Source organism: Lissotriton helveticus, chromosome 1_1 (genome assembly GCF_964261635.1).
Source record: "Lissotriton helveticus chromosome 1_1, aLisHel1.1, whole genome shotgun sequence".
Classification (NCBI taxonomy): Eukaryota; Metazoa; Chordata; class Amphibia; order Caudata; family Salamandridae; genus Lissotriton; species Lissotriton helveticus.
The window spans coordinates 578,970,233-578,998,077 of NC_136057.1; the positions used below are offsets into that span (position 1 = coordinate 578,970,233).

General features: G+C 45.6%; 1 protein-coding gene across 6 annotated transcripts in view; it reads right to left on the reverse strand.

Annotated features, from left to right (window-relative positions):
- Nucleotides 1-27,845, reverse strand: part of ABCC9 (ATP binding cassette subfamily C member 9) — a 1,243,587-nt gene that overhangs the window by 1,069,045 nt on the left and 146,697 nt on the right. For all 6 annotated transcript variants that reach the window (XM_078674078.1, XM_078674076.1, XM_078674073.1 and 3 more), the window contains exon 2: nucleotides 26,433-26,604. In XM_078674078.1, the coding sequence (XP_078530204.1) occupies nucleotides 26,433-26,577 (145 nt within the window). In that variant the 5' untranslated portion in view covers nucleotides 26,578-26,604. The remainder of the gene's footprint in view (nucleotides 1-26,432; nucleotides 26,605-27,845) is intronic.

Genomic DNA, 27,845 nt, shown 5'->3' on the forward strand with positions numbered 1-27,845 from the left:
GGGAGTTTAGTATTAAGGAAAGACCCCGAGGGTGGAGAGCAGACTTTGTCAGGAGGTTGCTAGAGCAGGGTGTAGGCAACTTAGACAGCTAAGAGGGAACTTAGGGCAGAGTGGGGTGTAGGAAGGAGCATCTTAGAATGAGCTCAATAGTTTACTCTACTTATTTGAGAAACGTAAATGCACTTCTTAGGGAGTCTTCACGGCTGACACCTTTACTCTTGCCTGAAGGGAATTGTTAAGTAGGGATGTCACCTTAGTGTTAGTGTAGGGACAGATTAACCTTTTCTTTCCTTTTGTCAATGCAGTCCAGACTTCAAATAGGGACGTTAATTGGATGCCGGATGTTCCTAGAATTGACTTTGCTTTTCATTCTGAGTCGTCTGAGACTCCGTCGTAGGATTATGTTTGTATTAGTGCCAGTCTATTTCTTGAACCTCTTGCTGAGGCGCTTGTATGTGCTTGTATGTCCAATTATTTTAGGCTTTGTAATAAATTCTTAACTTCAGTGCGTAGTCAGTGGTTCTTTAAATTGAATTTGATTGTCGATTTGCAAAGCTGTTTAATTATGAGTTTGGAAACATCCCCTCTACACTTCTTAGCAGACAAAAAGGTCCAGTTGACCTGTTCTGGGATTCTGGAGAAATGATAAGGTAAAAATCTAGATATGAATCCTAGCCCCATCAGTTTTTACATGTGCAAATAGCTGGATTTGCGAATGCTAGGCATGATTTGCGACTGCTAGGCATCCACTAAAGAGTGATCTACTAATCACAGATTGTGCTGTGCCTAAATAATAATACCTTTCTAAAGTGGAAAGGGGAACAGCGCAAACACCCAATGTTTGTTGGTGAGGCGAGAAAGTGGTTTCTCCAGAGAGAATAATATTTTCATTGTGGAGAAGAAAAAAAGGACAAAAATGTGAAAATGCACAGCTGCGCTGGCATATCATAAAGCAGCATTGCACTGTGTACATAATTCAACAGTGATAAATTTCCATCACCAAAAAGGAAAGACATATTTACCCAGGAGCATCAATGGAAACCTATGACTGGCGTTCTAGGTGAACTCATAGAATCATCTCTTAGTTGGAAAAGGGTGCGCCCAAAAGAAACGTATCTCTGTAGATGCAGATTTGCAACATTTTCTATTATCCTAGCCCTCAAACTTTACTCGGATCTAGCCCTTAGAAAAGAAACAGGTCTTTATTTACATGTCCCTCCCACAAGGTTGTTTGGGGTGCCAATGGTCAGTTCAGCCATGCCTTTGTATCCAGCAAAGAAAGCTGCACAGGTTCCGGGAATCAGATAGATGATCTGCTGCACTGGAAACAGTTGAAAAGTGCAACTATTTGGACAAAATAACTTATCTCATTGAACCATCGCTGCTGGGCTGGACTTCAATTACCAGCAGTACCTGCCTAAGGAGAGGGCATGGGCCTGGAGAGCGCGTTCTTAAGCACTGAAGCTGACCCGCTGCTCAGGAAGCCCAGCACCAGTGCTGGTTAGCTGAATTTCAATTACCAGCAGTCCCTGACTAAGGAGAGGGCATGGGCCTGGAGATCGCGTTCCTAAGCACTGAAGCTGACCCGCTGTTCAGGACGCCACAGCACCAATGTTGCTCAGGTGAATTTCAATTGACAGCATTCCCTGTCTAAGGAGAGTGCAGGGGCCTGGAGATCATGCTTTTAAGTGCCACAGCTGACCCGCTGCATGGGAAGTGTGTAAGGTGTGCCTAGACATCAGCTTGGGCAAACACTGGGCCAACTTCAGGCCTGGCTGCGCAAGTTCTCGCCCAATTGAGACCGGACCTCATAACTTTGTCATCACACTTGCCTTTATTGCATGGGTAAGCAAAAACATTCACCTGCTCACACCTCTCACAAGGGAGCCCATAATGGGTCGAACATCTTGACCTTTTTACATTTTATGGTGGGAAACATTACAGAGGAGATTACCGTGGTGGAGGAGGTACAGGGTCAGGTTACCAGTCCTCCTGCTGTGGGTTCTATTGTTCCCACTATTTACCCTAATTTTAAGAACATTACTAATGTATCAACAGATCCTATTTCTGAAATATTGAGTGCCCCTTTCTCTTGGACCAGGCTTACCACTGATGCAATTGTCCATCTGCAATGTGCTATTACTAACGCAGATCCAGCCGCTTAATTCACCTCCTCCATTAGCAGTTTGTTGCCTAAAATCCCAGTAGTTTCTGTTGTTACAAGTAATTTTTATTATATTCCACATCGGCCCCTAAGTCCCCTTCTAAGTAACCTCTTTCTGCAGAGCAGAGTGAGGGCCAGATCGCCAAGGCTAGTGCCCCTATGCCTGGCCCTCTTAGCGAGTGTTCGACTAGCCCTCCTAGCTTCTGGTTGTCTGGCCCCCTAGCGTGCGTTCATCTGATTTTCTCTCACACACCATATTGAGGAGCACTTTCCCTGGTGAGGTGCATAACTCAAACAACAGGGTGGACATGTTTGACCATGATTATATACTTTTCGATCTCCCATCGGCAGCTACATCGTTTGTTGTGGTTTTGACCGATGTCTCCAAACTAAAGGATAGTTCTATGGAAGATTATCATCAACTCAGAAATAAGGTTGGGCAAGGGTCCAAAAGTCTTAGCCAGAGACAACGTGAGCGTCAACAACATGAAGTGTACAAGACACATGATTAGGGCACTGACCGTATAACATGGTCCAGACACAGGCATCACCCTAGTAACTCTGGATTACTTTTATAATCATGTTTGTTTGTAAGCTGGAAGTCATCATACAGCTGTTGCTTCTCGTAACAATGATACTTCTTCTGTCTGCCAATCTCAACTCCATAGAATCTTGAATGTATCCACTTCAAAGTCCTTTGAATCTTTAATCTAAAACTGTAGCCTGGTTTTTTGCAATTCCTTGCCCACGTCTTTCCAATCCAAGGTAGAAGAGGTCTACAACACAGTCAATAGGAAAGTGTCCAACAGTATAATGCCAATAGCTCCCACTCTACTTCTGATCATGTCAGTATACTTAGGTCTCAGTTTGACAAATGTTTTTATTCTGTCAGTGCTTTTAATCGTGGTTTTCATGGGCGATTTTAATTTGCATCGTTGTAATGGTTGTAGGCCTACCAATGGGATTCCTCATTCTTCTTAGATATTCACTTTGAACATACTGGTCTGAGTAAGCTGTTTAGTACCCTGGTGAGCATTTATAACTTGTGTGCTCTGTGTGAGAGTTAAATGAAGCCTGGTGATTGTGTTATTGCTCCCACATTTACTGAGAGAGGTGCTTTCACCACCATAGACTCTACTGCCTTGATGAAATGTAATTAGGGTTCTTGGTTTTATGGTATTTTTGTTTGTTGCCATTTCCGTCTGTATTTATCCATATTTTTTTTCTGCTAATTTAATCCATATTTATTTTGGGTTTTGTGGAAAAATTAAGCTAAAATTAGCATATTTCCACATTTATTTAACTGATAAACATGCACTCATGCTTGAATATCTGCCAGGTTTCAGTGCTGTGAATACCAGCAGAAGATAAATCAGTGCACTTATATGAAAATATGCAAATTTCTGGATCAACCTTGTGCATATCTACTGCTGTTAAAGCCTCTTAACTAAAATTACTTTCTAGCCTTCCTTATGAATATATAACGTTACAACGCAAACAATTACAATGCATACTTTTACCATGTGGTTTTTACATTACAACCACCATTACATCGCATGATTTTACAATGCATGCCATTACCACGCATTTTTAAAAACTACCATTACAACACATTCCATTACAACGCATACCATTACAATGCATACCATTACAACGCATAATACTTTTAAGGCAACAGTAGGGTAAGTGTTGGATAGTGTAGGGGTAAAAATTACTATTCTCACTCCAGTGAGTGCAACAGTAGGGAAAGTGTTGGATGGCGTAGGGGTAAAAATTCCTAGTACCACCTACCCCAAAACTCACACCCACCCTAAAACAGAAAAATCTCCATTACTTCCCTTATAATGCGTTGTAGTGGCATGTGTTGTAATGGTATGCATTGTAATGGCTTGTGTTGTACTGACATGCATTGTGATGGCATGCATTGTTATGGTAGGGAATGGAAAGGAAGTTGCGTTGTAACAGTTGCGTTGTAAAAGCAGTGCAATGTAATGACTGTGTTGTAATGGATGTTTACCCTCCTTATCTATCAATCTACACATCTATTGGCCTGGCAGTCATGGCAGACAGTATTTTAAATTACTTAAAAAGTAACTCAATTTCCGTTTTTATCTACATATAAAAAAATGCAGACAAGAAAAGTAATGTTTTTTTGTTTGTATTTATATGTAAAAACGGAAAACAGGTAGCCTTAAATATAATGTACTATGGGAAACAAGATGTAATTGGGACCCCTTAACAACCAACTTACACTGGAGGCGTTATTTGGACCTCGTCAAAAATGTAACTAATGGGCGGTTGACACCACATGACCAAGGATACAGGCTCAGCTGGAAGGTCATCGTTCTTTCATTGTAACTTGTTTAGCCTTTACCCTTTACCCTGATGCCTTTATTTTATACCTTGATCCCCATGCACAGACAAGACCCATCTTAACACATCTGAAATCATAAGACAGCACATGGCTGTCCTTCTTTCCTCTTCTCAACCGTGTTCACCTATCTATTTGAAATGGTTTAACCACTCATGCAACAGGTCTCATGATTAGCGTTTCAGGAGTGGTACCAGGGAGTCATTTTCCCTTGGTCCTGATGAAAATCCATGAAGTACGACTTGAAACACCTTTTGGAAAGGCAGGCACATTAATGCCTTTCCTTTCATTTTTTCCCCTTGTTTTTAAATATACCAACGAAAGGCCAGAATAAATAGTGGTTCACCTACTAGGCAGGTATTTGTAATCTCACTGTCCCAAAAACGTTTCCACTTCCATCATTTTCCATTTCCTTTATCATTAGGATACACCTAAAGTGCTCCTGCTTATTTCATAGGCGGAACGTAATGGACCCAAAGATGAAGCATGCCAACAAGGGGCAACCCTGGTCAAGTCAAGTCAAGTCAAAAGATTTATATAGCGCGCTACATACCCATAGGGTCTCAAGGCGCTTGAGGAAGGGTGGGGAATTACTTGTCGAATATCCAAGTTTTAAGTTGCTTTCTGAATGCTAGGTGGTTCTGAGTAAGGCGAAGGTGAGTGGGAAGTGAGTTCCAAGTTTTAGCTGCCAGGTAGGAGAAGGATCTACCTCCCATGGTGGTTTTGTTGATGCGAGGTATAGTGGCAAGGGCTTGGTTGGAGGATCGTAGCTGACGGGAGGGGGTGTAGAAGGACAGTCGTGTGTTGAGGCATTCGGGTCCAAGTTCGTAAAGTGCTTTGTGTGCGTGGGTTAGGAGGCGGAAAGTAATCCTCTTATTTACGGGGAGCCAGTGGAGGTTTTTTCAGGTGACCAGAGATGTGTTCTTTACGCGGGATGTCTAGTATGAGCCTGGCTGAAGCGTTCTGGATGCGTTGGAGTTTTTTCTGGAGTTTTGCGGTGGTACCGGCGTATAGGGTGTTTCCGTAGTCCAGGCGGCTCGTGACCAGTGCGTGGGTGACCGTTTTTCTAGTTTCGGTGGGGATCCAGCTAAATGTTTTTTTCAGCATGCGAAGAATGTTGAAGCAAGATGATGAAACGGCGTTGACTTGTCTGGTCATCGAGAGTGAGGAGTCCAGGATGACGCCCAGGTTCCGTGCGTGGTCCGTCGGGATGGGTGCTTTTCCAAGGGCCTCTGGCCACCAAGAGTCATCCCAGGCGGAGGGGGAGGTGCCTAAGATGAGGACTTCCGTTTTGTCCGAGTTCAGTTTCAGACGGCTGTGCCTCATCCACTCGGCTACTTCTTTCATTCCTTCGTGTAAGTTGGCCTTGGCGATGTTAGGGTCCTTGGTGAGTGAGAGGATCAGTTGAGTGTCGTCAGCGTAGGAGATGATGTTGAGATTGTGTTGGCGAGCGATGGCCGCAAGGGGGCTCATGTATACATTGAAGAGGGTGGGGCTGAGTGACGATCCTTGTGGCACGCCGCAGATGACTTCAGAGGCCTCTGACTTGAATGGTGGGAGGCGGACTCTCTGGGTTCTTCCGGAGAGGAACGAGGTGATCCATTCCAGTGCTCTTCCTTGGATTCCGACGTTTTTGAGGCGTTGTAGAAGGGTGCTATGACAGACTGTGTCGAAGGCAGCGGAGAGGTCGAGGAGGATGAGGGCGACCGTGTCTCCATTGTCTAGTAGAGTTCGAATGTCGTCTGTTGCTGCGATAAGTGCGGTCTCAGTGCTGTGTTTGGCTCGGAAGCCGGACTGTGATGAGTCGAGGGATTTGTTGGTTTCGAGGAAGGTGGCGAGCTGGTTGTTGACAGCTTTCTCGATGACTTTGGCCGGGAATGGAAGAAGCGAGATGGGGCGGTAGTTTTTGAGTTCAGTGGGGTCAGCTGTGGGTTTCTTCAGAAGGGCGTTGAGTTCTGCGTGTTTCCAGCTTTCCGGGAAGGTGGCGGAGTTGAGGGAGCAGTTGATGACATCTCGGAGGTGTGGTGCTATGATGGAGTCTGCTTTGTTGAAGATGTGGTGAGGGCATGGGTCAGTTGGGGATCCTGAGTAGATGGAGTTCATCAGGCGGATGGTGTCCTTAGTGGAGATTGGGTTCCAGTCGTTAAGGATGTTCAAGGGGGGTGAAGGTCCTGCAGAAGGTTGGGTGGGTTGGTCTCCGGGTCGGTTATCGAAGCTGTTGTGGATGTCTGCGATTTTGTTGTGGAAGAAGGAAGCTAGGGAGTCGCAGAGGGCTTGGGAGGGGGTGATGTCGTTGGAGTTAGCTGATGGGTTGGTAAATTCTTTGACGATGTTGAATAATTCTTTGCTGTTGTGGGCGTTGTTATCTACTCGGTCTTTGAATTCGGCTTTCTTGGCAGACCGGATTAGTTGGTGGTGGATGCGGGTGGCGTTTTTGAAGGCGTCTCTGGTGCTGGTGTTTGGGTCTTTTTTCCAGGCCTTCTCGAGGGAGCGACAGAGTTTCTTCGATTTCTTAAGATCATCGTTGAACCAGGAGGCGTTTTTGCTGCCTAGTTTGATTTGACGTTTTTTCAACGGTGCTAGGATGTCGGCGCTGTTGGATAGCCATTGGGTGAGGTTAATGGCTGCTTGGTCGGGGTTTGAGGAGTGGGCGGGGGGGTTTAGAAGAAGCGATGAGGAGATCTGGTCGATGGTGATTTTGTTCCAGTTTCTTCGCAGGGTGGGTTGAGGATGGTTGTGGATTGTGGTCTTATTGTAGATAAAGTGAACGCAGCTGTGGTCCGTCCAATGAAGAGCTGTGGTGTGACTGAATGAGACATGTTTGCTGAAGGTGAAGATAGGGTCTAGTGTGTGACCTGCAATGTGGGTGGGGGTAGTGACAAGTTGTTTGAGTCCGAGGTTGGCGAGATTGTCCAGAAGGGTGGCGGCGCTACTGTCATTGCTCTTTTCCAGATGAAAATTGAGGTCTCCCAAAAGAATGTAGTCCTCGGAGGGGAGGGCGTGTGGGGTGATAAAGTCAGTGATGTCGTCACTGAATTGTGCACGGGGTCCTGGAGGCCGGTAGAGGAGGGTGCCTCTGAGTGTGGTCTTGGGGTCGGTGTGGATCTGGAAGTGGAGGTGTTCAGCGTTGGCAAGGTTGAGATGCGGATGGAGTTCTTATGGACGATAGCGATGCCTCCTCCTGTTTGCTTGATGCGGTCCTTACGGATGATCTTGTATCCTTCCGGGATGGCAATGGTGATGTCTGGGGCTGAGGAGGCATTCATCCATGTTTCTGTTAGGAAGGCGACGTCCGGTGAGATGGTGTCTAGTAGATTCCAGAGGTCGGTGGCGTGTCTGTAGACCAAGCGGGTGTTGAGCAGGATGCATTTTGGGTGGTTGGTGTCAGGTCTCTGTTTGGTGTTGGTGGATGAGGAGTTGGTTTTGGTGCCGTCGAACTTGCAGGACTTGCAAGAGAAGGGTCCATGGGTGAGTCCAGGAGCGGCTTGGACGCAGTTGGGGGACGGCCGGGGTTAAGGGCTAGGAGGGTGGTGGCATCGTAAGTGTTGCGAGTGGGCTGGGCATTGCGGGAACCAGGGGGTCTGGCGCTGGGCGCGGTCCAGGCGCGGACGGGCGTAGACGGGCTTACTTTTGGCGCACCTTCGGCGCGGCCGTAGCGCGTGGACGCTGGCGTGGGTCCATCTGTCCATAAATGGATAGTGGGCGGGGGCGGAGCGTGGGAGGGTCAGCTTGGGAGGCGGAAGCGGGGAGGAGACACGGGGCCAGGTAAACACAAACAACAACAGCAAAATGGCGGTGGGGTAGCGCGAGTCTAAGCAGTACACGCGCTAAAGTTGCCACTAATCAGGAGCACTGAGCAAATTAATAAATTAAATTATTGCGCAGAAAAACGATACCAGGCAAATGCAGATTAAAATTAATCAATCAAGTAAAACGATACCAAGCGCTATACAGGAGCGCTATGCAGAGGTGATACCAGGCGCTGTGCAGCTGCACTATCTCTGGAAGGCAGGGCTCGAGGAGGAGCGAGTGGGAGCGACCTCTGAATGCGAGAGTCAGACGGTCACAGAGGCAGAGGGGGACGGGGCCTGCAGGTCGATGCTAGTGTGTGGGAGGGTCAGCTTATGAGGCGGGAGCGGGGAGGAGACACGGGGCCAGGTAAACACAAACAACAACAGCAAAATGGCGGTGGGGTAGCGCGAGTCTAAGCAGTACACGCGCTAAAGTTGCCACTAATCAGGAGCACTGAGCAAATTAATAAATTAAATTATTGCGCAGAAAAACGATACCAGGCAAATGCAGATTAAAATTAATCAATCAAGTAAAACGATACCAAGCGCTATACAGGAGCGCTATGCAGAGGTGATACCAGGCGCTGTGCAGCTGCACTATCTCTGGAAGGCAGGGCTCGAGGAGGAGCGAGTGGGAGCGACCTCTGAATGCGAGAGTCAGACGGTCACAGAGGCAGAGGGGGACGGGGCCTGCAGGTCGATGCTAGTGTGTGGGAGGGTCAGCTTGGGAGGCGGGAGCGGGGAGGAGACACGGGGCCAGGTAAACACAAACAACAACAGCAAAATGGCGGTGGGGTAGCGCGAGTCTAAGCAGTACACGCGCTAAAGTTGCCACTAATCAGGAGCACTGAGCAAATTAATAAATTAAATTATTGCGCAGAAAAACGATACCAGGCAAATGCAGATTAAAATTAATCAATCAAGTAAAACGATACCAAGCGCTATACAGGAGCGCTATGCAGAGGTGATACCAGGCGCTGTGCAGCTGCACTATCTCTGGAAGGCAGGGCTCGAGGAGGAGCGAGTGGGAGCGACCTCTGAACCTCTGAATGCGAGAGTCAGACGGTCACCCTTGTGGGTGAGGGTTTTAGGAGGGTTAGTACTTTTGAAACAATTGGATCTCTGTTGTTCATATAAGATCTTATTACTGCCTGTGCCTCTCATTCTAGCTCTAATTTTGTGAAGATTGTGAATCGCCCATTATTTAATCCTGATTCGGGAAGCTCAGTATCACAACATATCACAGCAGATATGTGGGTTAAACTCTTCAAAGTCATTTATGGCAAGTTGTGTTCTATTGATGGACTCACTGAGCTCCACCCAGAGACCCTGTTATTGCTCTCCTCAGCAACAAGGCCATGGGTCCCAACAGGGCTCCAATGGACCTGTTGAAGTCCAATGTAACTCAGTGGGTGCCATGTTTTAACTATCTATTTTAATGAGGCTTTTAAGCATAGTCTCCTCAATACATTATCTAAATCTGTCATTGTCTCTGTATATACAAAGGGCTCAAGAAACCATCTTTGGTGTTAACGCCTGTTCTCTCTGAGGTCGAAGTTATAGGTAAAGTACACGTTGTAAAATGGTCCTCTCTGAAGGGTCACCCCAACCTTTTTGCCTTCCTCCTCCTCTTTTTGTGACCTTCTTTTAGTTAGCCTTAGGACTCTGACCACTTCACCACTACTAACCAGTGATAAAGTGCATGTGCTTCTCACCTAAACACGGCGCCATTGATGTATACCCAGTTGGCATATTTAGTTTCCTTATAAGTCCCTTTTAATGTGGTATACTATATACCCAGGGCCTGGAACCTAAATGCTACTAGTGGGCTTGCCGCACTGATTGTGCTACCCAATTAAGTAGCCTTTCAAACCTGCCTCAGGCCTTTCACTGCAGGGCCCGTGTGTGCAGTTTGCTGACACTTTGACGTGGCATTTAAAACTCATTGCCAAGCCTTAAACTCCACTTTACTTACACATAAGTCACCCTCTAAAGTAGGTCCTAGGTAGCCGAATGGGCAGGGTGCTGTGTAAATGAAAGGTAGGAGATGTACTGGTATATTTTGCATGTTCTAGTGGTGACAAACATTCAGATTAATTGTTCACTACTATGAGGTCAACTCCGTTCAAAGGTTAGGATTGGAAATTCCTTAATACACATTTAGGCTCAAATTCCTGATTAGAAAGGAGTGGCTTTATCATGTTTTATATCTTTGGATTGGTATTGATAAATCCTCTTTACTGGTTTGTTAGATTTCGCTTTAATATTTTAGAAAAACTTGTAGAAAGTGACATTTCTCTACTTGTGCTGCTCTGTGTGCCTTGCAGACTGTCTCCAATACACATCTGGCATGGGTGAAAGCTACACTTTGTGCATTTCTTTTAGAAAGCCACAGAAAAGGCGGTTGTGACAGAGAACCCATCTGCATTTATCTACATTCTTTAAAAGCTCTTCTTGGGCAGGAAGAAAGGGGGGGAGCAGACACTTAAACATGAATAGGCAGTGTTCAGTAGTGCTGATTACCCCTACTGATAGTCTGAAGCTGGGGCTGAAAAGAAAGGACCTATGTGTACTTCAAAGACTATACTTTGAAGTCACCCTCACTTCAAAAGCACAACTGAGTATAAGAAATGGGCCTCTGGCCCTACCAAGACAGTACACTATTGGACCTGTGAAGAACTCTGCCAGGAGTAAAGACTGTGTACTACAAGGATACCCACTCTGCTTGACTGCTGCTCTGGAAGAACTGCTTTTCTGAATTGTTGTGCTGCCGTGCTACCTGCTGATCTCTGCCCTTCTGACAAGGACTGGACCCATCTCACTTAAACCCAGAGTTACTCCAAGGGCTTGCTTGCCTTTGTTCTGAAGTCTCAAGGTCATCGAAGACTTCCTTCAACTCTGCAACAGCACCTGGACTTTGCCATCTGTGAGTGCTGCCCTGCCAAGGGGTGCCAATTCAGTCCTGGACCCTTGAAAGATGAAATCTGCTGTCCAGAACCATGATGCAGTGACTGCTTTGAGCCGTTTGGAACCGACCCATTGCCCTTCACTGATGCAGGAGCCTATCGATGAAATTGCTTCGATGAACTGCGTGGCTCAACGATGATGGAAGCGCAGCTCAACTAGGCAGTGCTTGCATCATGAAGGGGTTTGTCTACAAAGCCTTCATCGCCTGTGCGGATCGGAACCGATGCATCAAGCTTTCAACATTGACGTTTGCTCCATCCAAGGTACTTTTTCAGCAGGACATGTATGAGTCTTGTAGCTGGCCTTCCCTTTATCGCGATCAGCCTGAACTTTGGATTTCAGCGGTCCTGTGCGACCTCAGGTAACCCCTAAGCACTATTTGACTCTAAGCCCTACATTTTGATTAAATCTTTAAAAATTCATAACTCGGGTTCTGCTTATTGGATTTTGTCATTCTGGTCTTGTTTTACTCACAAAATGATTGTCTATTTTTGTAAACCTGTGTGGAGCCTTTTGCGGTGTTTTCCATTGTATTACTGTGTGTCTATGTTATACAAATACTTTACATGTCGCCCCTTTAGATAGGCTTGACTGCTCTGTTCCAAGCTACCAGAGGGTGAGCACAAGTTATCATTTAGTATGCATTTAGCTTACCGTGACTAGAGTTGTGGTTACTGATTTGACAGGGTGTATACCTGTCAGCCAGAAACCAGTGCTCCTATATAAATTAACAACTTTTACCTAAAAACCGCAGAGTTCTATCGGATGTATGACGGTACAATGCGTACCGTTACAACGCGTCCCTTTACGGCGCAGTTTTAACAACGCAAGTCGTTACAACGACCTCCGTTGGGGGGCGCTGATAGTGAATAGTTTAATTTACTATTCCAACACCAGTCCCCGTGGATAGTAGGGAAGGTGTAGGATAGTAAATTAAACTATCCCCTATCCTAGAGCGCCCTCCAGCGAAAGACGTTGTAACGACTTTCGTTGTTAAAGCTGCGTTGTAACGGTACCGCGTTGTACCAGTTACATTGTAAAGGATGATTCCCGTTCTATCTGGTGTACCGTATGGCTTTAGGCCAGGCAATGCACTGTGGAGCAATGCCTAAATCTGCATCTTTTAAATATTAAGTACACCGTGACCGGACCTGGAGCCGTACACCTGGCCGTCATGGATTTAAAATCTGCTTTTGACAAAGTTAACAGAGATAAGTTGTGGCATATAATGCTAAACATAGGGCCCTTAATTTGAGTGCTTCCATTTAGGTATGGTTTGATGCGAGAATGCACTGAGCACTTTATATTCAATAGGGGAGTCAGGCAAAGTTTATTCTTCCCCATTTATAATGACTGTGTTTTGATGGATTATTTTCCACCACACACTGACCAATGTCAAAACCTTTCCAGCTAATAAAGAACGAGGGGGACTAGGAGCTCTTCAATGTCCAATACCCGGGCTCTAAAAGACCATATCAATACCACAAGGGGGTAACTGTTCCTGGTAGGACACTAATAGTGTCAAAGAGAAAGAAGAGGATAGAGCAGGTAGCTAGGTACTATGCCAATCAGAAGGCGACAGTCATCAAGAATGTCTCTTGTTGCCATCACATATGCCTAGGGATGTCATGATTCATCATCTGGCGGGTGCTCCTTGTCGGGTTGGCGCTGCAATGCCCTATGAGTCCCCCGAAAGGTCACTTTAGCAGAGATCTTTTTATTTCGCCATTTGATGAGTGTGAGAGTGTCCTAGTGGGATAGTGAGAAGTGAGTGTGAAACTAAATATTTAAAACTGGCTAGAGGATATAGCCAAGAAGTTTTTAATATGCTGATTCCTCTGTAAGAGTAAAAAAATCATAGATTAGTGTTACTTCTGGTATATTAATGACCCATAGTAGCCACAAAAAAGGAGACGGTCAACATGTTTTGTGCCTAAACTTGGTTAAATTTAAATGGGGAGATGTGACTTCCCTTTGTTCAAAAATGATATAGGGAAGGATGGAGCACGGCACTCTCAAAAGACTTGCACTTTAGGAATGCTTCCCTGAGTACATGCATTACTTGCAGTGTTACTATCCTTTTTTAAGCTCCTGTACACAAGCTCAAGGTGACTGTGCTCTCCGCCTCGTCCTTCCTCTCCTTCATCCTCCCTTATGGTTCAAAGCTGGGACTCTCTCCTCCTCCACCAGCTTCCACCCCTCAGCTTCTGAACTTAGTTCCACCTCTCTCACCAATACTGTTGTGTCTCTCTACTGCACTCAAATCCACCTCCTGTTATAATCCCCATCTACTTTGCCCTAAACTGCAGCACATTTGTTCCTTTTTGTGTAATTTTTCTCCATTTTCTCTCTGTCATTCTCTTTCGCTATGTGTCTGTGTGTTTGTGTGCATGCATGTGTACAAATGTGCTTGTATTTTTGTGTGATAAAATAAAAAAGATTTTATGTGCACAAAATGCAAAACTATAGTCTTAGTTAATGCTTGTTTACATAACCATGCACATTGTGTAGCTTGTCCTGTGCATTATTTAGAAAATTTGGCACTGGTGTTTAAAAAAGAGGAAAATGAAAGAAATACATGTAATCTTTGCCAATCTAGTTTACACAAACATGGATGGCATTGCCTATCGCCATTTTTCTATAACACAACAGCCCTGTTTTTTAGTAACAGTAGATGTCATTCCTAAAAAGAATTACATCTAATTTCGAATTATAAACCTTTGCATTCATATTGATGCATAATCTTAAAGTAATAATTCAATTCCAATATTATCTATCAGTTATGTGGCTGAAATGTGTACATTCAAAACAGAATGCATATCAATTAGAAAATCATCTCTGAAACTCCTGTCCCCAAAAAAGTATTGATATTTTACCTAATTAAATATTTTTAAACCCTTGAAACTAGCCACTTATCACTTCAATTCAATTTCAAGAAGTCTTTATTCGATTATTCATCATAAAAGGCATGCTAACATGCGATAATATAACACAATTTATACAAAGTTAGCAATATGTTAAGAAAATAATTTCGTGAAAAGTTAAAAAGTTAAAAAACAATCTAACACAGAATTAAATCACTTGTATTTGACTTCATTTGTAGAAATAAAAAGGGTTAAAAAAAAGTTTAAAACAGCAACCCATGTACACACCCCATCTATGCGAGTGTGTTTTCTTTTGGGAGTCATAGATCAAAAACATCCTGAGAGTACACGACATCAAAACGCTTATGACAGATTAATTAGTCGAGACCGTAAGGTCCACGCCCAACCAAGAAATTTAGCAACCCCAACAACAATCCCAGTGGACGTATCTGATCTTAAAATTCTACTAGCTTCTGATGCTGACAGGGTGCCCAGATTTCTACAGACCGGGCGTAGCCACTTAGATCTAGGAGCATCATATAGGGGGCATACAAAGAGGAAGTGACTAACACTTTCACACGACTCCGTGTACAATGGGCATTGATCTGGTCCACCCTTGCCCCAAGTTTTAGTGAAGGCCCTCAATGGTAGTGTCCCAGTTCTCAGTTGGTGGAATAATTTCCGATCCAATGGTTTAGAAATAATGTCCCAATACATTTCTAGGGACGAGACATCCTTCAGCAGAATGAATGCCGATGTGAGAGAGCTGGACGCTATTTGAGAATGCCTTCTACCCATGACCCAATCCCAATATCGATCCTTCAACTCCTTTTTAGAAGGAAAGACAGCTGAAACTGGGTTAAGCCATAGTTCGTCGAGCCCAATTGCACTAAGGGTAGATCTTATTTCTTTAAACCATCCTATTTTACCAGAGCCCAAAAGGTCCCTAACTTCAGAACAAGTTTTAGCATAAAGAAAAAGCTCAGGCGTTGCCCAGAGACTTCTCCAAAATGCTCGGGGGCAATATCTTGCTAGGTCCTCCACTAGTTGGCACCCTAGGTCATATAGAAGTGGGATGCGCGGTGATGATTGTGGAAGACCTGTGGCTACCTTAAGAAATTTATTTTGAGCCACTTTGAGCGAATCAAGATTAGAGTAGCCCCAAAGCTCAGCCCCATATAAAACTGAGGCCAGAACTTTTGTGCCATAGATTTTAATAAGAGGTGATATGGGGCGAGTGTGGGAACTTTTATGCTCCTTGAGTAGGGCTCCTCCTAGTTGGGAGTGTTTAAGAGCCAGTAACTCAACCTGCGGTGTCCAGCTGAGATTTTCACTCAATGTGACTCCCAGGTAGGTAAATAACTTAGAAAAACCAAAGGTGATGATGGACGGAGCGTTGACAATACAAACACTCACCCCCAGTCAACTGATCTGGGTTTAATCCATCACCGTTCTTTAGCTCACTCCGCCACCCCAGTTCAGACACGGCTATATGCAAATCAGTCTGACCCTGTGCCTTCTGGGAACAGTCCAGCCCGAACTGCCAAGCCATGTCTTCCCTGGACCGGAATCAAGCTTCCCAGGACCGGCTTCTGGCATTACAGTCGTCTTCAGCCGGGCTTGCATGACTCCAGTGGCAAAGTGAGCAAGGGACTCACATCTGAGCATACCCTGCCAACTTAGGGCGAACAAAGAAAAACCAAAGGGGATGATGGACGGAGCGTTGACAATACAAACACTCACCCCCAGTCAACGGCCCAGATCCTTGTACTGGGGTGAATGTATGACATTGTTCTACATTCTGTCCATCAACTGTGTTTTTTGCAATTTTCACCCCGAGTGGGCTGGATATGCTCAGACGTGAGTCCCAGGCTCTCCACACCACTGGAGTCAAGCTATCCAGGCTGCTGAAAGCTGATAGCCAGAAACCGGTCCTTGGATGCTTGATTCCGGTCTGGGAAAGACATGGCTTGGTAGTTCGGACTGGACTGTTCCCATGAGGCACAGGGTCAGAGCTGATTTGCATATAGCCAGTGTTAGACCCGTCTGCTTCTGAGAGTCCCCTCACCACTATGATTTCTTTTGTTCCCCTGTACCTCCCAAAATTTGTCGCTTTTTATTTGTCTACCAGGACTTTTTATGTGTTGTTTCATGGGGTTAGATGTTCCTTGACGCCCAGTTGCTCACAAGGTTTGTGGCACCTATTTACAAGGCACCTGGCCCAAACCTGTGGCATTACAAACTGGGGTTGTCAACCTGTATAAATGAACCTAAAATGGTGGACACCCTTTTTCCTCATGTGAAGTGACTCCCATTGGAGCCTTCATGAACCCTGGCCTCTTGAGGTTTTGGGGCCCTTTGTTTGGCGCGCATTTCTGACAGGAATTCCTTTATTTTCCTCAGGTACACAAAATGGCTGCTCTAGAACCCCAGTACGGTGGCTGTGAGTGTCCTAAATACCCCTCAAGAGTGCCTTGTCACCGTCACTTATTTACAACAAGGGGTGGTGAGGGACAGAGTCTCTGAATTAAGCAGAATACTCTCACCCAGTCAAGAGATCAGGGCTAGATCCAACACCGTTTTTTAGCTCACTGCACCATCCCAGTTTCAGAACCTGGCTGTATGCAAATTAGTCTGTTCCTGTCCCAGTGCATGATGGGAACAGGGCAAACCAAACTACAAAAGCCAATTCTTACACTGGGAAGGAAACAAGCTTCCGGGGACCGGTTTCTGGCATTACAGCCGTCTTCGGCCCGGCTTGCTTGAATCCTGATGGTGCAATGAGCAAGGGACTCATGTCTGAGTATCCCCTTCCACGCTTAGGGTGGACAAAATTATTTACAACAAGGGGTGGTGAGGGACAGAGTCTCTGAATTAAGCAGAATACTCTCACCCAGTCAAGAGATCAGGGCTAGATCCAACACCGTTTTTTAGCTCACTGCACCATCCCAGTTTCAGAACCTGGCTGTATGCAAATTAGTCTGTTCCTGTCCCAGTGCATGATGGGAACAGGGCAAACCAAACTACAAAAGCCAATTCTTACACTGGGAAGGAAACAAGCTTCCGGGGACCGGTTTCTGGCATTACAGCCGTCTTCGGCCCGGCTTGCTTGAATCCTGATGGTGCAATGAGCAAGGGACTCATGTCTGAGTATCCCCTTCCACGCTTAGGGTGGACAAAATTATTTACAACAAGGGGTGGTGAGGGACAGAGTCTCTGAATTAAGCAGAATACTCTCACCCAGTCAAGAGATCAGGGCTAGATCCAACACCGTTTTTTAGCTCACTGCACCATCCCAGTTTCAGAACCTGGCTGTATGCAAATTAGTCTGTTCCTGTCCCAGTGCATGATGGGAACAGGGCAAACCAAACTACAAAAGCCAATTCTTACACTGGGAAGGAAACAAGCTTCCGGGGACCGGTTTCTGGCATTACAGCCGTCTTCGGCCCGGCTTGCTTGAATCCTGATGGTGCAATGAGCAAGGGACTCATGTCTGAGTATCCCCTTCCACGCTTAGGGTGGACAAAATTATTTACAACAAGGGGTGGTGAGGGACAGAGTCTCTGAATTAAGCAGAATACTCTCACCCAGTCAAGAGATCAGGGCTAGATCCAACACCGTTTTTTAGCTCACTGCACCATCCCAGTTTCAGAACCTGGCTGTATGCAAATTAGTCTGTTCCTGTCCCAGTGCATGATGGGAACAGGGCAAACCAAACTACAAAAGCCAATTCTTACACTGGGAAGGAAACAAGCTTCCGGGGACCGGTTTCTGGCATTACAGCCGTCTTCGGCCCGGCTTGCTTGAATCCTGATGGTGCAATGAGCAAGGGACTCATGTCTGAGTATCCCCTTCCACGCTTAGGGTGGACAAAATTATTTACAACAAGGGGTGGTGAGGGACAGAGTCTCTGAATTAAGCAGAATACTCTCACCCAGTCAAGAGATCAGGGCTAGATCCAACACCGTTTTTTAGCTCACTGCACCATCCCAGTTTCAGAACCTGGCTGTATGCAAATTAGTCTGTTCCTGTCCCAGTGCATGATGGGAACAGGGCAAACCAAACTACAAAAGCCAATTCTTACACTGGGAAGGAAACAAGCTTCCGGGGACCGGTTTCTGGCATTACAGCCGTCTTCGGCCCGGCTTGCTTGAATCCTGATGGTGCAATGAGCAAGGGACTCATGTCTGAGTATCCCCTTCCACGCTTAGGGTGGACAAAATTATTTACAACAAGGGGTGGTGAGGGACAGAGTCTCTGAATTAAGCAGAATACTCTCACCCAGTCAAGAGATCAGGGCTAGATCCAACACCGTTTTTTAGCTCACTGCACCATCCCAGTTTCAGAACCTGGCTGTATGCAAATTAGTCTGTTCCTGTCCCAGTGCATGATGGGAACAGGGCAAACCAAACTACAAAAGCCAATTCTTACACTGGGAAGGAAACAAGCTTCCGGGGACCGGTTTCTGGCATTACAGCCGTCTTCGGCCCGGCTTGCTTGAATCCTGATGGTGCAATGAGCAAGGGACTCATGTCTGAGTATCCCCTTCCACGCTTAGGGTGGACAAAATTATTTACAACAAGGGGTGGTGAGGGACAGAGTCTCTGAATTAAGCAGAATACTCTCACCCAGTCAAGAGATCAGGGCTAGATCCAACACCGTTTTTTAGCTCACTGCACCATCCCAGTTTCAGAACCTGGCTGTATGCAAATTAGTCTGTTCCTGTCCCAGTGCATGATGGGAACAGGGCAAACCAAACTACAAAAGCCAATTCTTACACTGGGAAGGAAACAAGCTTCCGGGGACCGGTTTCTGGCATTACAGCCGTCTTCGGCCCGGCTTGCTTGAATCCTGATGGTGCAATGAGCAAGGGACTCATGTCTGAGTATCCCCTTCCACGCTTGGGGTGGACAAAATTATTTACAACAAGGGGTGGTGAGGGACAGAGTCTCTGAATTAAGCAGAATACTCTCACCCAGTCAAGAGATCAGGGCTAGATCCAACACCGTTTTTTAGCTCACTGCACCATCCCAGTTTCAGAACCTGGCTGTATGCAAATTAGTCTGTTCCTGTCCCAGTGCATGATGGGAACAGGGCAAACCAAACTACAAAAGCCAATTCTTACACTGGGAAGGAAACAAGCTTCCGGGGACCGGTTTCTGGCATTACAGCCGTCTTCGGCCCGGCTTGCTTGAATCCTGATGGTGCAATGAGCAAGGGACTCATGTCTGAGTATCCCCTTCCACGCTTGGGGTGGACAAAATTATTTACAACAAGGGGTGGTGAGGGACAGAGTCTCTGAATTAAGCAGAATACTCTCACCCAGTCAAGAGATCAGGGCTAGATCCAACACCGTTTTTTAGCTCACTGCACCATCCCAGTTTCAGAACCTGGCTGTATGCAAATTAGTCTGTTCCTGTCCCAGTGCATGATGGGAACAGGGCAAACCAAACTACAAAAGCCAATTCTTACACTGGGAAGGAAACAAGCTTCCGGGGACCGGTTTCTGGCATTACAGCCGTCTTCGGCCCGGCTTGCTTGAATCCTGATGGTGCAATGAGCAAGGGACTCATGTCTGAGTATCCCCTTCCACGCTTAGGGTGGACAAAATTATTTACAACAAGGGGTGGTGAGGGACAGAGTCTCTGAATTAAGCAGAATACTCTCACCCAGTCAAGAGATCAGGGCTAGATCCAACACCGTTTTTTAGCTCACTGCACCATCCCAGTTTCAGAACCTGGCTGTATGCAAATTAGTCTGTTCCTGTCCCAGTGCATGATGGGAACAGGGCAAACCAAACTACAAAAGCCAATTCTTACACTGGGAAGGAAACAAGCTTCCGGGGACCGGTTTCTGGCATTACAGCCGTCTTCGGCCCGGCTTGCTTGAATCCTGATGGTGCAATGAGCAAGGGACTCATGTCTGAGTATCCCCTTCCACGCTTAGGGTGGACAAAATTATTTACAACAAGGGGTGGTGAGGGACAGAGTCTCTGAATTAAGCAGAATACTCTCACCCAGTCAAGAGATCAGGGCTAGATCCAACACCGTTTTTTAGCTCACTGCACCATCCCAGTTTCAGAACCTGGCTGTATGCAAATTAGTCTGTTCCTGTCCCAGTGCATGATGGGAACAGGGCAAACCAAACTACAAAAGCCAATTCTTACACTGGGAAGGAAACAAGCTTCCGGGGACCGGTTTCTGGCATTACAGCCGTCTTCGGCCCGGCTTGCTTGAATCCTGATGGTGCAATGAGCAAGGGACTCATGTCTGAGTATCCCCTTCCACGCTTAGGGTGGACAAAATTATTTACAACAAGGGGTGGTGAGGGACAGAGTCTCTGAATTAAGCAGAATACTCTCACCCAGTCAAGAGATCAGGGCTAGATCCAACACCGTTTTTTAGCTCACTGCACCATCCCAGTTTCAGAACCTGGCTGTATGCAAATTAGTCTGTTCCTGTCCCAGTGCATGATGGGAACAGGGCAAACCAAACTACAAAAGCCAATTCTTACACTGGGAAGGAAACAAGCTTCCGGGGACCGGTTTCTGGCATTACAGCCGTCTTCGGCCCGGCTTGCTTGAATCCTGATGGTGCAATGAGCAAGGGACTCATGTCTGAGTATCCCCTTCCACGCTTAGGGTGGACAAAATTATTTACAACAAGGGGTGGTGAGGGACAGAGTCTCTGAATTAAGCAGAATACTCTCACCCAGTCAAGAGATCAGGGCTAGATCCAACACCGTTTTTTAGCTCACTGCACCATCCCAGTTTCAGAACCTGGCTGTATGCAAATTAGTCTGTTCCTGTCCCAGTGCATGATGGGAACAGGGCAAACCAAACTACAAAAGCCAATTCTTACACTGGGAAGGAAACAAGCTTCCGGGGACCGGTTTCTGGCATTACAGCCGTCTTCGGCCCGGCTTGCTTGAATCCTGATGGTGCAATGAGCAAGGGACTCATGTCTGAGTATCCCCTTCCACGCTTAGGGTGGACAAAATTATTTACAACAAGGGGTGGTGAGGGACAGAGTCTCTGAATTAAGCAGAATACTCTCACCCAGTCAAGAGATCAGGGCTAGATCCAACACCGTTTTTTAGCTCACTGCACCATCCCAGTTTCAGAACCTGGCTGTATGCAAATTAGTCTGTTCCTGTCCCAGTGCATGATGGGAACAGGGCAAACCAAACTACAAAAGCCAATTCTTACACTGGGAAGGAAACAAGCTTCCGGGGACCGGTTTCTGGCATTACAGCCGTCTTCGGCCCGGCTTGCTTGAATCCTGATGGTGCAATGAGCAAGGGACTCATGTCTGAGTATCCCCTTCCATGCTTAGGGTGGACAAAATTATTTACAACAAGGGGTGGTGAGGGACAGAGTCTCTGAATTAAGCAGAATACTCTCACCCAGTCAAGAGATCAGGGCTAGATCCAACACCGTTTTTTAGCTCACTGCACCATCCCAGTTTCAGAACCTGGCTGTATGCAAATTAGTCTGTTCCTGTCCCAGTGCATGATGGGAACAGGGCAAACCAAACTACAAAAGCCAATTCTTACACTGGGAAGGAAACAAGCTTCCGGGGACCGGTTTCTGGCATTACAGCCGTCTTCGGCCCGGCTTGCTTGAATCCTGATGGTGCAATGAGCAAGGGACTCATGTCTGAGTATCCCCTTCCACGCTTGGGGTGGACAAAATTATTTACAACAAGGGGTGGTGAGGGACAGAGTCTCTGAATTAAGCAGAATACTCTCACCCAGTCAAGAGATCAGGGCTAGATCCAACACCGTTTTTTAGCTCACTGCACCATCCCAGTTTCAGAACCTGGCTGTATGCAAATTAGTCTGTTCCTGTCCCAGTGCATGATGGGAACAGGGCAAACCAAACTACAAAAGCCAATTCTTACACTGGGAAGGAAACAAGCTTCCGGGGACCGGTTTCTGGCATTACAGCCGTCTTCGGCCCGGCTTGCTTGAATCCTGATGGTGCAATGAGCAAGGGACTCATGTCTGAGTATCCCCTTCCACGCTTAGGGTGGACAAAATTATTTACAACAAGGGGTGGTGAGGGACAGAGTCTCTGAATTAAGCAGAATACTCTCACCCAGTCAAGAGATCAGGGCTAGATCCAACACCGTTTTTTAGCTCACTGCACCATCCCAGTTTCAGAACCTGGCTGTATGCAGATTAGTCTGTTCCTGTCCCAGTGCATGATGGGAACAGGGCAAACCAAACTACAAAAGCCAATTCTTACACTGGGAAGGAAACAAGCTTCCGGGGACCGGTTTCTGGCATTACAGCCGTCTTCGGCCCGGCTTGCTTGAATCCTGATGGTGCAATGAGCAAGGGACTCATGTCTGAGTATCCCCTTCCACGCTTAGGGTGGACAAAATTATTTACAACAAGGGGTGGTGAGGGACAGAGTCTCTGAATTAAGCAGAATACTCTCACCCAGTCAAGAGATCAGGGCTAGATCCAACACCGTTTTTTAGCTCACTGCACCATCCCAGTTTCAGAACCTGGCTGTATGCAAATTAGTCTGTTCCTGTCCCAGTGCATGATGGGAACAGGGCAAACCAAACTACAAAAGCCAATTCTTACACTGGGAAGGAAACAAGCTTCCGGGGACCGGTTTCTGGCATTACAGCCGTCTTCGGCCCGGCTTGCTTGAATCCTGATGGTGCAGTGAGCAAGGGACTCATGTCTGAGTATCCCCTTCCACGCTTAGGGTGGACAAAATTATTTACAACAAGGGGTGGTGAGGGACAGAGTCTCTGAATTAAGCAGAATACTCTCACCCAGTCAAGAGATCAGGGCTAGATCCAACACCGTTTTTTAGCTCACTGCACCATCCCAGTTTCAGAACCTGGCTGTATGCAAATTAGTCTGTTCCTGTCCCAGTGCATGATGGGAACAGGGCAAACCAAACTACAAAAGCCAATTCTTACACTGGGAAGGAAACAAGCTTCCGGGGACCGGTTTCTGGCATTACAGCCGTCTTCGGCCCGGCTTGCTTGAATCCTGATGGTGTAATGAGCAAGGGACTCATGTCTGAGTATCCCCTTCCACGCTTAGGGTGGACAAAATTATTTACAACAAGGGGTGGTGAGGGACAGAGTCTCTGAATTAAGCAGAATACTCTCACCCAGTCAAGAGATCAGGGCTAGATCCAACACCGTTTTTTAGCTCACTGCACCATCCCAGTTTCAGAACCTGGCTGTATGCAAATTAGTCTGTTCCTGTCCCAGTGCATGATGGGAACAGGGCAAACCAAACTACAAAAGCCAATTCTTACACTGGGAAGGAAACAAGCTTCCGGGGACCGGTTTCTGGCATTACAGCCGTCTTCGGCCCGGCTTGCTTGAATCCTGATGGTGCAATGAGCAAGGGACTCATGTCTGAGTATCCCCTTCCACGCTTAGGGTGGACAAAATTATTTACAACAAGGGGTGGTGAGGGACAGAGTCTCTGAATTAAGCAGAATACTCTCACCCAGTCAAGAGATCAGGGCTAGATCCAACACCGTTTTTTAGCTCACTGCACCATCCCAGTTTCAGAACCTGGCTGTATGCAAATTAGTCTGTTCCTGTCCCAGTGCATGATGGGAACAGGGCAAACCAAACTACAAAAGCCAATTCTTACACTGGGAAGGAAACAAGCTTCCGGGGACCGGTTTCTGGCATTACAGCCGTCTTCGGCCCGGCTTGCTTGAATCCTGATGGTGCAATGAGCAAGGGACTCATGTCTGAGTATCCCCTTCCACGCTTAGGGTGGACAAAATTATTTACAACAAGGGGTGGTGAGGGACAGAGTCTCTGAATTAAGCAGAATACTCTCACCCAGTCAAGAGATCAGGGCTAGATCCAACACCGTTTTTTAGCTCACTGCACCATCCCAGTTTCAGAACCTGGCTGTATGCACTGGGGTGAATGTATGACATTGTTCTACATTCTGTCCATCAACTGTGTTTTTTGCAATTTTCACCCCGAGTGGGCTGGATATGCTCAGACGTGAGTCCCAGGCTCTCCACACCACTGGAGTCAAGCTATCCAGGCTGATGAAGGCTGATAGCCAGAAACCGGTCCATGGATGCTTGATTCCGGTCTGGGAAAGACATGGCTTGGTAGTTCGGACTGGACTGTTCCCATGAGGCACAGGGTCAGAGCTGATTTGCATATAGCTAGTGTCTAACCCAGGGTGGTATGGAGTGCAAATAAACGATGGATTTAGGCCCAGATCCTTGTACTGGGGTGAATGTATGACATTGTTCTACATTCTGTCCATCAACTGTGTTTTTTGCAGGTAAATAACTTAGCCTGCTCAAGGGTGGTACCACCTAGAGTGACCTTGGCAACAACAGGTGTTGATCCTCTTAATACCATAAATTTGGTTTTGGACACATTCACCTCTAGCTCATGCTTGCGGCAAAACAACTCAAAACGAGACAGGGCCTGCTGGAGTCCCTGCCTCGTCTTGGAAATTAACAGAGTGTCATCCGCGAACATGAGCAAAGGGATTTTCATCCCCGCCAGGGTGGGAGCATCAGTAGGATGAGATGTAAAGTAGTTAGTTACCCCATTAATGAATAGGGAAAACAATGTGGGAGCCAAGACACACCCTTGCCTTACGCCTTTGTCTACAGAAAATCTATCAGTGACCTCCCCAGGCTTTCCCCACCGAACTTGTGCAAAGGTGTGGGCATGTAGGTTCACTAAAAGATGAACTATAACAGCTGGCAAGCCTAGTTTCAACAAGCAATCCCACAACTTGACCCTGGGAACAAGGTCAAATGCGGACCTTAAATCCACAAAGGCTGCATACAGCTTACCTTTACCAAGGACAACTGTCTTTCAATATAAAAGCATAAACCTGAGTACTTGATCTAGCGTACTCACATGTGGCCGAAAACCTGCCTGTAATGGAGTAAGGATATCAAAATCACTGATCCATTCCTGAATGCGTCCTAACACAAGTCGAGCTACTATTTTTTGCACCGCATCTATGAGGCTGATCGGTCCATAATTGGAGGGAACTGAACAATCACCCTTTTTATATACTGGTAAAATTTCAGCCCCATACCAAGAATCTGGGACCTTTGCTCCAGATGCTAGTGCATTGGCCAGCTTAGTGATATAAGGAGCCCAAAGTTCCTGGTTATGTAAAAATAAGTCTGCAGGGATTCTGTCGGGGCCCGGTGCTTTACCCCTTGGGATACTTTGTAGGACACGAGTATCCTCAGTGATGGTGAAAATTAACGGTTCCTCATCTTCAAGACAAGGAAGAACGACCGGGGCAACACTATTATTCCTAAATTGATCTTGAAAATCTGATATCTATGGGGTACGGTCACCAGTGTCTCTGCTTGATCTGTGACTTCTTAGGAGGGAGATGATTATTTCAGGATTGTTGGGGAATGAAAACCATAGATGTCTGTTTCTGCCGTATTGTGCAGGGCCAGACTGGGAACCTGAAGCAGTCCTGGCAATTTTGTCAGATCAGCCCCCTGGAGGACTGGGGGTGCAAGAGTTCCTGCTGCTTTTGTTAGCACAGCTGCAAAACCAGTCACCAGTAACAAAACTAGTCTCCTATCTCTACAAAACTGGCCCCACCATTATAGCCTCCCAGGTAAACCCATGATGCCCGCTCAGGCCAGTTCGGCACAGGTGTAGTGTCTTTGGAACGCTTTGAGTCGCTGAGGCCTATTACTTACCACAGTATGTTTGGAATTTTTCAAAGAAGAAAGAGTTTAGGACGTTGCAGTGTTCTTACATTTGTGGGATGGCTACATGTAGCCCTGTGGTTATAGAAACTTTGGACGACTTTGACTGATATATAAATATTTTCTATCTTAAAATACTAGTGTCATTAGCGGACTCTAAAAATGTAACACATCATATTTGTTCTATAGGAATTATATCCGACTTATTATTTGCTGTCATGTGTGCCATTCTTAATAACTACCTAGACACAGATGTGGCAGTAAAAGGGAAAACTGTATATCTTGTGGTTTCATTCACAAGATTAACTATTACTTAAATGTGCCTCAGTCAATCGATTACCTACAAAGTACAAATTAATGTACCATTATGTTGAGGTTTTACTTCGCATTATCTTCATGTTCATCCAGTATAAAAATGCTACTTTATTATCTACCCATATTAATGGTAATTACAAGTCTTTCACATACATTGGAAGGGGTGATATGACATCTAAAAAGATCAAATGATTAACAGTGGTTAAGATATGTAGTAGTAAAGTCATGCAAGATGCCATCTACTTACCAATGAACAGTATTGGAAATGTGATAAATAACAGGAAAACATGAGGTACCAAGTTAAGGGCATCCAAGAAACAAAAATTCCTTAAGACCCCTTCGTTGACATTGTAAGAAGTCCTGCTGTCATTGCCACAGAATGAGAGGCTCATTGTAATTGGTCACGCTTACTTCAATGACTGAAATGGGAGAAAACCGAGAGGAGCCATTAATTTGACTGCTTCATTTGAATAACGATAATTATTGAACACTGTGCTTATAAAATCAGGGTAGCAGAATTATCTTGAACATGCAAAGCAATAATTCAGCTTGTGGTTGGCATGATTCTATAGCCCAGCTTGTTGAGAAGGGAAACATTGAAGTGAAGTGAGATCTCCATACAGTTTTTCCTTGACCTTCCTTAAATTCGTGCTAGAGCAATACAAGTCAGAATGTTCTAAAGATATGAAAAACTCTTAGCTCGATATATATTCCAGTAAAAATGTGTTATAAAAAGTGAAAGAGCACATGCATCATCGCTTCGACCAGAGAGACAGTATCATGTTTCCATAGGGGTGGGGAGAGGAGAGGTGGAAGTGAAGAGAAAGGTAGTAGCAGAGTTGTATGATAGAAAACTGAGGACAGCAATATCAACCTGACAAACTATTATTGCCAAAATATCAACTACCAGAATATTGTCAAAGTAAGTATAGGTTGGTAAATATGGATGTATTGGTGTTAACCCCACATCAACATATGCTGAATATATCATCAAGGTACATATATGTAGAGTTAGGGGTTGTAAAAATGTACTCACCTATGTGCACTTCAGGATATTCTGGTAGTCAATATTATGGCCACACTAGTTTGGTAGATAGATATTTAAATGTCAATGGTCTAGTTATAAACCAATGGGGAAGTGAGCGAGGGGGATTACCATCTATCAAGGGATGGAGGAATGGCATCAATTTCAAACAGCCCCCTCCCCCACACTAAAATGAAGTCGTTTGCAAAATAATAAATACAATCGGTTACATGAGCATAGGGGAATGAGTTTTATATTTTGCAACTCCTCTTCTGAACTTAGCTTCACCAACTTTACTAAATGTTCATTGTAGTTTACCACTTTTATAGAGTGTTCCTGCTTCTTTGAAGGAATCTATAAATATGAACTGAATAAGAAATAATTTAAAACTGAATTCTAATCGAAAACCATTCAGATTCAATTAAAATAAAACCTCAAAAACTATTATTAGTTTCAGTGCTTATGAGAATTAGCACATTCTTTAGAGGTTCTTTGTATATTCTACTAGTTGTTCACTGGACTTATGACAAACAATATCAATATAACTTCATATTGTGTCAAAAGGGGAGCCAGCTGGCACTGATGCTAAAAGACGCCTGTCAAAGCATTATAGAATTAAACCTTTCACAAAGCAGT